This window comes from Rattus rattus, chromosome 8 (genome assembly GCF_011064425.1).
Source record: "Rattus rattus isolate New Zealand chromosome 8, Rrattus_CSIRO_v1, whole genome shotgun sequence".
In the NCBI taxonomy this organism is placed as follows: Eukaryota; Metazoa; Chordata; class Mammalia; order Rodentia; family Muridae; genus Rattus; species Rattus rattus.
In genome coordinates, this window is record NC_046161.1 from 97,938,338 (window position 1) to 97,952,841 (window position 14,504).

At 53.2% G+C, this 14,504-nt stretch overlaps 1 protein-coding gene across 1 annotated transcript; it reads right to left on the reverse strand.

The window, feature by feature from the left end:
• Positions 1-247: 247 nt before the first annotated feature.
• On the reverse strand, positions 248-12,180 carry Grm2 (glutamate metabotropic receptor 2). The gene is made up of 6 exons (XM_032910512.1): positions 12,110-12,180; positions 9,968-10,553; positions 6,798-7,635; positions 3,246-4,321; positions 1,032-1,212; positions 248-824 (listed from the first exon to the last, which is right to left on the reverse strand). Exons 2-6 carry the CDS (start codon positions 10,415-10,417, stop codon positions 751-753), a joined length of 2,619 nt encoding a protein of 872 aa, XP_032766403.1. The 5' UTR covers positions 10,418-10,553; positions 12,110-12,180; the 3' UTR covers positions 248-750.
• Positions 12,181-14,504: the final 2,324 nt, after the last annotated feature.

A 14,504-nucleotide genomic window follows, 5' to 3' on the forward strand; every position in this document is an offset into this window, starting at 1 on the left:
ATGCATGTACTGCAGAAGCCCGATGTGCACTTCTTTTTCTCTTTTTTTTTCGGAGCTGGGGACTGAACCCAGGGCCTTGCACTTGCTAGGCAAGCGCTCTACCACTGAGCTAAATCCCCAACCCCCCGATATGCACTCCTTTAATCCCACCCAGTACTTGGGAGGCAGAGACAGGTCAGAAGTTTCAAGTCATGCTCAGCTACATAGTAAGTTTGCAGTCACCTTGGTATACACGAGGCTCTGTCTATAAAATTAAAAAACCGTTTAAATAAAGACACTTTATTTACAGGTAATACAAAATAAACCACGGGACAAACTACTGGGTAAGGAGGGGAGGGAATGATCCCCACAGTAACCATCCTCTCTATCCCAGAGTAACTTATAAAAAATTAAAAAGGCCTGGGGCAGGGGCTGGTCCGGAAGCACCTTTGCATGGGGGTTGGGCCTGTCGTCCTCAGCCACACTGTTCTAGAACACAGTAGACACTGGTCATCTCCCCCTCTGAGTCCCAGGCCTGGCAAACACGGGGCATAGCTACAAGGACAGTTACTGGCCATTGCAGAGGCTCCCCAGCTAAGGACTCTGGCTTCTGACCTAAAGGGCTGGGAATCCAGGAGGTGGGTAAGTGGCTCTGGGGGCAGGCATGGGGTGGGTGTTATTGCAGTGCTCCCAGCCAACTTCCTCCTGGCCGTGGATGAGGGTCTATGCCGGGTTTGGGAGCAGCCATGTCAGGGCAGGAGTGTGGGATCTTCAAAGCGACGACGTTGTTGAGTCCACCACCTCACGGCCGTTGCAAACAGTGGGAACAAACTGGGATCCAGACCCTAGGGAAAGGCAGCCGGAGGTTGGGACTGACTCCAAGAGGCAGCAAGAAGGTGACCACCCACCTATGCCTCTCCCTTGCATCCAGTGTTATCTCGACAGTGCCCCATTCCCAGATAAGGAACCTCATCAACCCGGGGGGGGGGAACTTCCTGCCTGGGAGCTGGGCAGGAGAGGGGACCCAGCAGGGGAGGGTGTAGGATGCTAACCTTGACCAAGGTTGGCGCTGGCCCTGGGGGCAGCGCTGCCAAAGCGGCTGGTAGGTGCCCGGTGGCTCACCACATTCTTCTGTGGCTGGAAAAGGATGATGTGCAACTTGGGTGCAAAGAGGCAGCCAAGCACCACAGAGCCACTGAGGCTGACGGACACGCACATCGTGGTGGTCTGCACCTGTGAGGGATGCGCGTGCATGGGTCAAGGAAGGTCAAGGGAGGTCAAAGGAGGTGAAAGGAGGTCAAGGGAGGTCAAGGGAGATCAAAGGAGGTCAAGGGAGATCAAGGGAAGTCAAGGAAGATCAAGGGAGGTCAAGGGAGGTCAGGGGAGGTCAAGGGAGGTCAAGGAAGATCAAGGGAGTCAAGGGAGGTCAAGGGAGGTCAAGGAAGGTCAAGGAAGGTCAGAAAGACATCCCAAATGCCTGGGCCTAGGCCTATGACCCCTGCCTAGGCAGAGGCAGAGAAGGATGGTATTATCTACTGAACAGTCCTTTGACCGAGCCTCACAGAAGGATCACAATCACAGTGTTAGCCCTAGTTAATCATTTTCGGAGGCACGCCAGAATCCCAGCTGTGTTATGAGCAGGAAAGGGTGCGTGTATGCACATGGGGTGCATGCATAGGTATGCAAGGGGTGCAGGTATGGAGTGCATTTGTGTAGTTGCAAGCATCTCGGTGTGGGCATATGTGTGTGGTAGCGAGCATGCAGAGGAGAATGCGCAAGTGTTTGTAGGTGGGGAGGGATCTATGCGTGGGCAAGATGTGTGTATGCTCTAGTTGTGCCAAGGTGTGTGTGCCCACACTTGTAGGTACCTAAGGGAATGTGTGTGCATCTTCACACGTGCAAGCATGTGAGCTCCTACACAGGTGTGTGCACGCGTGGTTGACCACTGTGCATCTCTGGTGAGTCTTTAGCTGCCCATGATTGGCATGCAAATGCAAATTGTATGCAAATGCGGGCTGAGTCAGACCAGATTCCCTCCCCAGCCTTGGCCTCCACTACCCTAGCAGGTGGCCCAGCAGGTGCAAACCGAGCAGCCAAGCTCAGCAATTCCCACCCCAGCAGTGTACCAGGACACCTCTGTCTTGGGGAATGGACCTACACCAGGGCTTTTGCCACGGTTCTCCTGTCCCTATCATTGTTGAGACCCCATCCGGGACTCCCAAGCTGAGGGGCTGGAGCATGGGATCAGCTCTTTCTGAGTCTTCATCAGTTACACAGGAAAGCTGTGGCGTTTGAGTCATGAGGCTTAACCGAGATGATGTTCTTATTATTCAGAGCTCAGCTCACCTGCCACCTCCTCAGAGAGACCTTCCAGGGTCATCTCATCCGAAGTAGCTCTTGCTTGTTGGAGTCGAGGACACCCCTTGAGTGCCAGTTCAAACTGTTTGCTTGAAAGCCACCAGTTGGAGTACAGCTGTCACCTACTTCAATTTTTCTCAGCCCTCAGCCTGCGTCTCTTCATCCTGCCCTTCCTGCTCTTCATTTGTTGACCATCCCCTCCTCCATCTCCAAATGACCCTTCACTGGAGCAAGGCACAGCCTACACTTTCTGGAACATATTTCTGCAACCCCAGCGTCTCTCAGGTTAGGGCATGCTATCAGTCCTGACATCTGTCCCTCCACCTCCATGACTGACACCTGGCACCACCCATGACTGACACCCGGCCTCACCTATGACTGACACCTGGCATCACCCATGACTGACACCCAGCACCATCCATAACTGACACCTGGCACCACCCATGACTGACGACACCTGGCATTACCCATGACTGACACCCGGCATTACCCATGACTGACACCCGGCATCACCCATGACTGACACCCAGCACCACCCATGACTGATGACACCTGGCATTACCCATGACTGACACCCGGCATCACCCATGACTGACAGCTAGCACCACCTATAACTGACACCTGGCACCACCCATGACTGACACCTGGCACCACCCATGACTGACACCTGGCATTACCCATGACTGACACCTGGCATTACCCATGACTGACACCTGGCATCCTTCCCCCCACCCCCAGCAAGTTCCCACCTCCATGGACATTTTTCCTGGCTTTCTTTCTCCCTTAAACCTTTCTCTGGGGTCCATTGGTCTTCTTGGAGCTTCTAGAGTTAACAGTAGATAAAATGAGACAGCCAGAAAGACCAGGTCCTGTGTTCTACCCTGCCTACTTTGGCAGCCCACGCTCACCCGATAATCACTGGAGGTGACATAGAAGATAGGAAGGAAAGCCAGCCAGATGATGCAGGTGGTGTACATGGTGAAGCCGATGAACTTGGCTTCGTTGAAGTTCTCCGGGCACTTGCGGGTCTTGAAGGCATAGAGCGTGCAGAGCGCGATGAGGAGCACATTGTAGGCCAGTGAGCCGAGCATGCTCGCGTCACGGTGGTTACAGCGCAATGTCACCACTTCCCGCCGTTCAGGGGCTGTCTCCTTGCCTGTGCCAGGTGCCTCCACCACCAGCCAGGCAGCGACAATGAGCAGCTGGCCCGAGATAAGTGCCAAGCAGATGGCCACCTGTGAGGCGGGACTGATGAAGCGTGGCCGCTGGGCACCCTCCCGGGCCCCGCCAAAGATGCGAGCGATGCGATTGGTCTTGGTGAGGAGGGCTGAGTAGCAGACAGAGAAGGCGGTACCCAAACCCAGGCGCCTCAAGGTACAGACGGCCGTGGAAGGCTTAGCAATGAAGACGAAGGTCATACAATAGCAGAGGAAGACACCGCCCAGCAGAATGTAGCAAAGCTCCCGACCGGAAGCCTTGACCACGGGTGTGGCATTATGCCTCACGAAGACACCCAACACAAAGAGCGTCGCCAGGGCACCCAGGCAGGCGATGGTGACAGGTCCCACCGCCCAGGCATCACCCCAGCGGATGTACTCCTGGGGCAGCTCAAAGCAGCCAGTCAGACTGGCATTAGGCCAGTAGCCCAGGCCACAGTCAGCGCAGGTGAACTCATCCAGCCTGTACTCATAGGGCTGACAGGGAATGCAGAGCCAGCAGCAGACCTCGCCAGGCTGCACGCTCTTCACCTCGTTCTGAAGGCAGGGCTCGCTACAGCGAGAGGCAGGAAGAGGTCCGGCTGATGGGGAGGCCCATGGAATGAAGCTAGTGTCCAGAGTCAGACCTTCTGCCCAGTAGCCTACCTTCTGGTAGCGATAGCGCCCGCTGCCTGCCCGCAGATAGGTGAAGATGTTGTAGCGGCCAATACCGTCACCAAAGCGGTCGAAGCGGACCTCGTCGTCAGTATCTGCTGGGCGAAAGGGGGCTGGAATGGAGGAGAGAAGGAAAGACCAGTGAGTTCCTCTGATGTGACTTCAACTCTCACCCTCAGAAGGAACCTGAACCCCAGAGCTAAGGTTACCTCACTGAAAAACTGAAGCCCATCTTATTTTAACCCCAGCTACTCTCTCCTTTTGAAATTTAGTTTTTATTTTATGTGCACTGGTGTTTTGCCTGTATGTGTATACCTGTCAGATGTATGTATGTATGGGTGTCAGACCTTGGAGTTATAGAGAGCCGTGATTGCCACGTGGATGCTAGGATTTAAACCTGGGTCCTCTGGAAGAGCAGTCAGTGCTCTTAATCACGGAGTTATCTCTCCAGCCCCGACCCTACCCCCAAGCCACTTTTCTAAAAGACATTTTATAACATACCACGACCCCTGGACTTCAGCATAAAATTCAATCTCACCCACTCTAAGCCCAACTCCTGCTAGGACTCGAAATCTTAGACCTTAGTCTTCAAATAACTGTATCACAACACACAAAACAGCTCTCTCCCCAAAACTTAACAGAGATCCCAAAGTCAAACCCGGCCTCTAGCTGCAACAGTCCACTAAGCCCACGTCAGTCCCGGTCATTCCTAACTGGTCCATTGCAAACCGAATCCCAACCTCAGGGGTCACCTGAAACCAGAGTCTTCCACAGGATGGCTACTGCCACTCTCTATCCCCTAGCCTTCTGTCACCCAGCCAGGCTTAGGAACCAGGACTACAGCCGCCCCTGATCCCAGTGAGGAATCATGTGTCCAGCCAGACGAGATGCTGAGGACCTCAGAAGTGAGCAGTGCCGTCTGAATTCCAATCCCCATCTGCCCAGCCCCTATTTCTTCTTCCTGGCCTCCACGTGCTCACAACCAATCTCTACCCAACAGAGCCCAGCAAGCTGAAAATGACGTCATGTCAGCTCCATGAAAGCCCAGACACTAACCCTAACACTGCCTGATCCGACCATAGCTATTTAGTGGGATTAGGTTCAACACCGGCTCTACAGCAACAGAAGTAGCTGACTCCACACCATGGGGGAGGAAATATACATACATACATACATATATATATATATATATATATATATATATATATATATATATATATATATAGAGAGAGAGAGAGAGAGAGAGAGAGTCTCACTCTGTAGCCCAGGATAGCCTTGAGTTCACAGTCATCCTTCTAATGCTGGGATTACAGGCCTGAGGCATCATACCTGGCAAAAACACTTGTTTTAAACATTCAGTTATGGGCTGGTGAGATGGATCAAGCGAATAAAGGTGTTTGCTGTCAAGCCTAATGACCCAAGTTGGATTTCTGGGGGCATGAATGATTTAATTAAAGCAACAGGAAGCTGAGTGAAAGTTGTTTGGAAATTCTATGCCATTTTAGATAAGGGATCAGCACCCTTGGACTTTGGTACCCATGCGGGTCCTAGAAGCCGCCTCCACAGGCAGGATGCTGAGGACAACTGTCCTCTTGATCTAAGTCTTGCCCTGTGATTAATTCTCACTCTGTCAGCCCCAGTAGCTTCTCCCTCAAAGATTCTCCCTGAAGCTAAGCACAGTAGTTCCGAGGCTGTTGGTTTTCTTAAAGGGTCCTTTAATTTTTGCTTCTGAGAATGTTTTGGCTACTTTTGGTAGAAAAATCAAGATGAGGACAAATAATAGCAGTGCACAATGTAGTTCCAGCACTCGGGAGGCTGAGGCAGGAGAATTGCTATGAGTTTGGGGCTATCCTGGGCTACACAGTGAGTTGGAGGCAAGCCTGGGCTACATAGCATGACCTAAACAGGTTTTTTTTTTTTTTTTTGGTTCTTTTTTTTTTGAGCTGGGGACCGAACCCAGGGTCTTGTGCTTCCTAGGCAAGCGCTCTACCACTGAGCTAAATCCCCAACCCCTTCTTTTGTTTTAAAAAAAATCAAGATTAGGGGCTGGAGAGATGGCTCAGTGGTTAAGAGCAGAGACTGCTCTTCCAGAGGTCCTGAGTTCAAATCCCAGCAACTACATGGTGGCTCACAACCATCTGTAATGGGATCTGATGCCCTCTTCTGGTGTGTCTGAAGAAGTACTTACATATAATAAATAAATCTTTTAAAAAAATCAAGATTAATAATAGAAGTTTCACCTAAATAGAAGTTTTCCCTATGGCTCACCCTCAACCTACCCTGATTGGGACTCTCACTCTGCCTGCGAATTGCTTGGGTTCCCCTAGGCAGATAAAGACCAAGAACTAGAAGGTAATGTCTAAGCAGTAGACAGAGTTCCTAGAGTCAAGACCAGATCAGATTCCACTTTCTGGAAGATTCTCAGAAAGTGGAACCTCTGCCCTGACTCCAGCTGGGGTCCTCTGTTTATGGTCCCTTTGCCCTAACTGACACAGTTTCCGACTATGTTCTTGTGGTCCATCCTGTTTTCTTAGGCAAGTGATGGAACTGAAGGTCTGCAGGCTAACAGACACTGGCCAGCACTATTACCGTCAAACTTGACATTGAGCACGAAGTCTTTGTAGAGGCGGCGCCCATTGACAGGCCTCATGGCATCGCAGAGGTGGGTGGTGTTGGGACAGAGGGCACGGTGCATGTTGTGTAGAGCGTGGGCCATGGCATAGACGGCATTAACCACAAACATGATCTTTGACTCCTGTTCAAAGGGCACGGCCCGCAGAGAGTGGGCGGCACAGTCTCGCTGCCGGAAGCTGCAACGGAACCTCTCCTCCCAGAACTCACGGAACCAAGGGTTTCTGCTGTTGTTCCAGGGATCCAAGCTCTGGAAGTAGGAAGCAAAGTCACTGATGGGGTAGGAGGCCAGCTCAATGGTAATGGCGCCCTCAGCAGCCCTTTCACTGCCTGCCACCACGCTCTCCAGGGCCCCCCAGCCGTCGCTGGCCACCCAGGTGAAGCTGGCGTTGAGGCGCTGGGTGGCTGCAAGCAGCTCACGGGCATCCTCGGACCGGGTGAAGAGCACAGCCACACGGGCACTGGGTTTCTGCAACAGGGCTCGCACCACGCCCTCGAAGGCAGCGCGGCTCATGGCACGGCCCACCTTCTCAGAAGTGGCCACGCAGATGTTGCGTGCCCGAGCCTCGAGTTCGAAAGCCTCAATGCCTGTCTCACCATAGTCACCCTCAGATGCCACCGTAGACACATATGTCCAGTTGAAAAAGCGGAGAATCTCAGCCATGGCCTTGGCTTGGAAGAAGTCTGGGGGCACAGTGCGAGCAAAGTAATCGTAACGGGACTTGTCACTCAGCTTGGCACTGGTGGAGGCATAGCTGATCTGTGGGATCTGGAACAGCCGCAGGAGATTGGCCACCTGGGCATGGGTAGGGAGGAGAAAGGTACAGCAAACATTAGAGTCAGGTGCATCCCCCATACTTATGGAACCTGGGGACCACAAGTCAGTTCTGAGAGGTCTCTATCTAAAGACCCTAGTCTGAACTTGATGTGTCTTCTAGCTGAGGATAGAGAGTGTCTCTCCTCCCCTCATTGGGTGGGAGAAAACACAGGACCATGTGCTGCACCTGAACCAGATGCAGGACAAGGGGAACAAAGAATGCCTCTGTGATACTCAAGATGCCAATCTCTCTCTCTCTCTCTCTCTCTCTCTCTCTCTCTCTCTCTCTCTCTCTCTCTCTGCTACAGGTAGTCCTTCTTGAGTGACAATTCTCCTGAGAAGTTGGACAAAAGTCACTCCAGGAAGAAAGGCTTAGATCCAAGGATCACATAGCCTTGGAAGCACACATTGGTCTCCACTGGATGCCTAAGGCTAAAATGAACAAGGTTCCCTACTCTGCTGCTGACTGCCTAACACCTCATTTCTTAACCTTTGGTCCCTATAGCCCATGAGAATGGGGTTCATCCAAGAGCTCCGGGTGATGGGTAAATGAAAGCACAGGCCCCACAGAAGAGGGCGAAGACCCTGTCATTGGGGTATAGGCTCTTCAACGGTCTAGAGTTTAAATATCTATTTCCTCACACACTCTCTTTCTCTGTACCCCTCTAATGAAAATCTCCCTGTGCTGTGGGTTCTCACGTTTGAATCACAGGCTGCTGAGTAGTTGAAAGTGATTATCAACTATGCATCAGTGTCTAGCATGTGGGAGCTGCAGAAGTACATGCAAGATCGAGGGGCTGGAATGAGAGGCAAACATCAACGAGACAGGACTAAAGACTGGACCTAAAGTGACCAGGCTAGGAGAGAAAAATAAGCAGCCTTGACTCTAAAGGGTGGCCCTGCTAGAGAGAGGGGCGGCTTAAGAAAGCATAGCAAGGTGACTACGCTGCTAGAGACACACACATGGGGGCCCTAGGGGAAATTGTGAAAGGGGGTGCTGGTAAAGCACTCCAGGGTCCTCTGAAGATGGCCATAGGAGGCTACCCACCCGTCCCTGTCAAAACCAGGGCTACAGATTCAGGCGCTGGCGTAGCCACACCCATCCCAGAAGCTACCTAACCACCTCTAGTAGTTGGGATTAGCAAGACAGATGATTTAGTTCCCACCTACATCCCGCGACTCTTGATTCAGCTTCATCTCTCCTAAACCATCAACCCAGGCCAGGGTCTAAGTCCCACCTCTGAGGCAATAACCTCTATGTCTCCTAAGGAAACTGAGGCTCTCGCCAAGGTCCCCAGGTAGCCCCCGGCCTCTTCTGATCCTCTGCATGTACACTGAACACAGACAGGAGAGGACATGGGTGAGAGGAGATCCAGTCAGGAAGGGGGAAGATCCCACCAAGGCCAAAGCTGCCAAGTGAGCCCACGGTACAGTCCAGAGAGTAGAGAAGTCAGCCAGACCCATAGCGGGAGCCTAGCAGGGCACCCTCTGCTGACCCCTTGTGGAAAAGCAAATGATAGCAATGGTGTCCCTAGCCTTCCCCTTCCCTCAAATTCTGCATCACCTGAAGATCTTAGGGTACCCTCCCATCTATGCTCCCCGCAACTTCTCTTCCTCCTTGTTTCTTTGACTGCTCTGGGCTTCTATTTGTCGTCGCTGTCAAATCCAGACAGAAGTGGTCTGACTAGGTTCGAGAGCCTCGATTTCCTATTCTGGCTTTGCAACCACACTGATTTATGACCTGCTTCCCTCTGAAAGGGATCCTCGACTATAAAATGGGTTAATGCTGACAGCAACTCATACTGACTATGCCCCTATGACCCGCCAGGCTCTTTGATACGCGCTCAGTGTCTCATTAAATTTCTACCTGGAACCTAAAAGTAGAAAGTATTATTAATCCTACTTTATAAAAAAGGAAGCTGGGACATAGAAAAAGAAGAAAGAACCTGTCCAGAGTCATGCAGTCAGTATGATGGGAGCCAGGATTCAGTCTTGAAGACTGATTTCAGAGGCTGCCTCATAAGCCTTTTGGGACATTGAATATCAGGGGTGTGTGTGTGTGTGTGTGTGTGTGTGTGTGTGTGTGTGACATGATGGTTCTGTTTTCTCTGCTTTCCCAACAAGAGAAGTTTCTCTTACGTATTCTCTAGAAACCAACCCTATCAATATGGCCAGGGAACTTTCTTGCCGTCTTGTAAGAAACGATTGAAAGAAAGATGCATGGTGCCCAGGAAGTCCCTGCTCATCAGGAACGTTGGTTCACCTTTCCCAGCTCCCGTTCCTAATGCCCGTTTGGGTGATTTCCACATACCTGGATGGAGACATCACTGTAGGAGCCACCAATGACACCGGTGACGGCTGTTGGAGCATCACTGTGGGTGGCATAGGAGCCATCAGGACAGATGTGGCGTGAGCCGTCAGCGCCACGACTGAGTGAGGCACGCACAAAGTCCAGCGCCTGCTCCAGGGCGTGTGTATCCTTGGAGCAGCTGTCGAGGATGTGCGCACCCAAGTGCACACCAGGCAGCAGGTGGGGGTCGCGGTTGATGCGGTCCAGTGCAAAAAGCATAGCCTCTAGGCGCTGTATGCCGCGGTGCTCATTAACAGGTCCACACTCCTCGGCTGGGCCACCCTTCTGGTGCACTGGGAACAGCCCACCCAGCACCAGGTCCCCCTCCAGGGTCAGCACCTTCTTGGCCGGGCCCTCGGCCACGGCACCCCACAGCAGCAGCAGTGCCAGAAACCCAAGCAGTGATTCCATGGCCCCAAAAGGGATGGCTAGGTCCAGCAGACCAGGGTCTTCTAGGGGTGAGGACAGAAGCAGCAAAGGCAAAGAGAGGAGGAAACAGGGGCCAGGAAAGGACAGATAGGAAGAGAGATGAGGAGGGGGTCAGCTCCTGCAGAGAGATAGAGAGACAGACAAACAGGGAAGAGAGAGTAGAACCAGAGAGTGGCTGCCCCCTTTATTTCCAGTTTCCCCTCTGACTCTATACCTCCCCACATCCCCTTCCCAGGTACTCCGAAGTCGTGAGGAGGGTGATGTCACTAACTCGGCTGAGAAGCTCCTGGGCTACCCCCAGAGGTTTGTGTCTCAGCTTTGCCCTAATCTTGCCTAAAGATGGGCTCTGGGCCCCTACCAAACTCAGCAGAAGGCAGGGAGGGTGGGAGTGGGGACCCAGGCAGAGGTCAGGGGTTCCAGCCATTGCCAAATCCCACTTACACCAAAGGGCCTACACAACCTCCTAGGAGACCAATACTGTAGTAGCTGAAGCCATAGCAATTACACACTCAGGGCTCTGGCTTCCATCCTGAGCCGTGGATTCCCAGAGTTTGGGTATTGGAAGACCCACCACAGAGAAGGCAGAGTCTCTATGGGAGAGTTTCCAGCCCAAGAGAAACTAAAGCCCAGGTGAGCATTCAGGATCCTAGATTATGGTTCTTAAAGGGCCAGTCCCCAAAGTCTCCTGATTAAGAATTGAAAACAGACTGGAGATGTTCATCCCAGTGAGGTGGAGGGACTGACCCCAGAGAAGGTATCATGTAATTAAACGTCTTAAGTCAGCAGAGTAAATAGATACGGATGGATATATGTACATGTCATAGATGGGGGTCAATTAACCTGGTCAGACCTCTCTAAACAGTACTGGAGCTGAGCTGTGGATGCCCTAGCTTTTCATAGGAAGCTGCTGGAGACTTAGTGTCTGCCTCTCTCCACTCACTCCAAGCCCAGCAGACAATCGTTTCCAGCCCTACCTTTCTTAGCCTTTGACTGACCATCTGTACCTAATGGTCCACCTTACATTAACCCTACACAGGTAGGTTCTTGAGATCATGCAGACTGGGAGAGGGGCTTCTCGGTCCTCAGGATTGGAAAGGAACTACAGCTAAAGAGGACAGTAACTACTTCAAGGACCCCCGTCCTGGCCACAGAGACTACGGTTTCTTCCTGGACTGTTCTGCTGATGCCAGGGCAGAGGACAGGAAGCCTGAGAGGATCCCAAAGAAGCAGCTCGGCCAGGCAAACGGGAGAGAGAATCAGGGGTGAAAATTAACACAGATGGGGCAGAAACCCAGGGGAGGCTCTGATGGACTCCGAGGCAGGGAAGGAGGCAGAACCTGGGAGTCCAGCAGCGGAGGGGCAGGACCACAAATATCTGATGAGAGGGCAAGCGAGCCCGAGAGGCTGAGACAAAGACAGAGGCACAGACAGAAAGAAGGACCAGAGGACGCTGGAGCAGGAGGAACTGGAAAGCGCGATGCAGGGCGTGCGTTCTCTTGGGAAGAAAGGCGGGGTGCCTGGGACGGTCTTCCCGCTTCCCGGAGCTCCCAGAAAGCGCTGTCTGGACGTCTCGGCCCGGGTGCTCCAGAACTCTAGGACCCGCGGGGCCCCGGGGTTGTGGGGTCAGGGCTAAAAAAGGTTGGCAGTGACGGCGGCACCACAGGCTAACCCTACCTGGCGCGCCCAGCTCTGGCGCGGGGCTCCGGTTCCCGCTTGCTGGCTCTCTCGCTGGCTCTGCGCTCTCTGCCGGCCCGCCCTGCCGCTTTCAATCGCGGCCTGCCCCGCCCCCCGCCCCGGCCCGCCCCCAGCCCCTCCTCTGTTCCTCCGGACTCCCGGTCCTCTTCACCCCCACCGCCGCCACCCAATTTGGCCTGCACCTCTCGCTTTGCCGGACCTCTCCAGGGTTCCCAGCCCAGCGCCTCCAGCAGCTTCCAGCAGATCCCGCTCTTGACAGGTCCGCAGGGCCCGGAGCTGTCCACTGTGTGGTGCTGAATTCCCGGGCGCTCCCACTGTGCGCTGGAGCAGGTGCCTCTCAGCCCCCTCTGCCCCTCAGTCAGACTGCGACCAGGCAGGAACAAGGTGTGAGACACTGGCCTGGAAAGGTCACTGAGCTAGCAGAGTGAGCACAGTGTTATAGGTTCCTATATGCCATGGAGTAAGAGGTGGACTCGGGAAGAGAGCTAACACTGGGGCATAGGTAAAAGGGTACAGAGGAGGCTGGTGGAGTGCTTGGCTTGTTGCTGCAAGTCTGCCGATTTTCCCATCCATTCTCTCCACGCAGGGACTGAAGCTCAGTCTACATATAGTAGACAGGCCCCATGTGAGAGCTAAGGCCTGAGTCACTAGGAAGAAAAGATTAGGAGGGGGAGGTCAGGGGATGGGCCTCCCCTTCCTTCCCGAAGATGACCTTTAAAGCTGCTGCCCCTCCCCCATGGATCTCTGCTCCTATGAGCAAAAGGCATTTACGGTAGAGATATCAGGCCATGGGGGTAGAGAGACTTCAGGGCATAGGACTAGGCTCAACCCCGAGGGACCCAGTGAACCTGGGTTAAGGGTTAGAAGGGCAGGGAGTGGGGGGGGTTAGAAGGGGAGGTGGCTGAGGAAAGGCTCCAGGAACTGGATGCTGCGTAGGATGGCTCGGGAGCTGGAGCCGGAGCAGGAGCCTGAGCAGAGGGAGGACAGCTCTGAGATGCTCTTGACTCTTTCCTCCCACAGCAGGATGGGGAAGGACACCCCTGGGTAGAGGGTGGTGGATAAGCTGGGAGCCAGGCTGAGCTGAAGGATCTGGGGGGAGGGTCTGTGCTGAGATATGGCCTCAGAGCTTGTCCGGTGCTCGCCACATGTATACACCCTAACAAGCACTATCCTGCACAAGGGCTCATCATCCCTACTCAACCCTTCAGCACTGACCTGTCTCCACAGGTGTCAGTGAAAGCCAGGTCAGCTCAGGACCCCTTGGGCACCTCCTACATGGCTATGTAGCATTTGGGGGAGGGAATGACAGAGATAGGCCTTTTCTCTGGACACAGACACCGGATGCTCTGTTGCTCTGTAAAGACCACAGCTTTTAAACAAAACAGACAGATCAAACCCAAACAAACAAGCCCAACTGCTAATGGGAGACAAGGTGGCAGCGGGATGAGGGCTCAGAGCTGTCAGACGAAGCTGGGGAGACAGACACTGTCTTCCAGATCCAGCTCTGCCACCGGCTGCTCTCACCCTTTGGCTGGCTCAGAGCGACTGCTCCCTGGGGTGAGTGAGTGATGGGCCAGGCTCTCGGAGCAGAGGGATTGACAGCAGGAGGTGCTGAGGTGAGAAACCGCACAGAGAGAGCCCAGCCATACTTCCAACCCACTCACTGAGGCGGCTTCACCAAAGACACAGGACTCGGTACACAGATGTTAATGTCCACAGAAGCAGCACAAGAAGCCTGTCACATGGCCTGCAGCAAGCAAGCTGCACTATCCCACTGCAGAACAGATGTACAACACTCAGCTATGCAGTCACCACTCCTGGCTGGGCACATGAGGACATACTTCACCAAACAGGCATAGCTGTACACACGTACACAGCTACACACTATAAACACAGCCATAACTACACCTGCGGACAACCACCAAAAATCTGTGTACACACACACACACACACACACACACACACACACAACTGCACACATGGACTTGGCCATATAGCCACGGCAGGAAATACATATGGGGACATAGCCACACAACCATGCCCACGCTAACACATCTGTAATCATGGGCACACAGCTTCACTCATAGCTTTATACATGGAGACACAGTAAAACACCCAACTTTACACATAACACACCACACACACACACACACACACACACACACACACACACACACACACACACACACAGCTGTTTATATACAAAACCCACATGGTTCTAGCTAGCTAGCCTATAAATGCAACCACACACAGAAAGAACAGCGGCGTACGCACATACCTAAACAGCCACGCCCAACCGCAGTCACATCCGGAAGCTCACATGGACACAGCCTCACCCACAGTATACGTGCACATGCCCAGGAACAAGGGCACC

Coding starts and splice junctions, on each gene's coding strand:
- Grm2 (XM_032910512.1), bottom strand. CDS start 10,417: ATGGAATCACTGCTTGGGTTTCTGGCACTGCTGCTGCTGTGGGGTGCC. Junction 4,322..6,797: donor GCTCAATGTCAAGTTTGACG/GTAATAGTGCTG, acceptor CCTCCATTCCAG/CCCCCTTTCGCCCAGCAGAT. Junction 1,213..3,245: donor TCACCTCCAGTGATTATCGG/GTGAGCGTGGGC, acceptor CATCCCTCACAG/GTGCAGACCACCACGATGTG.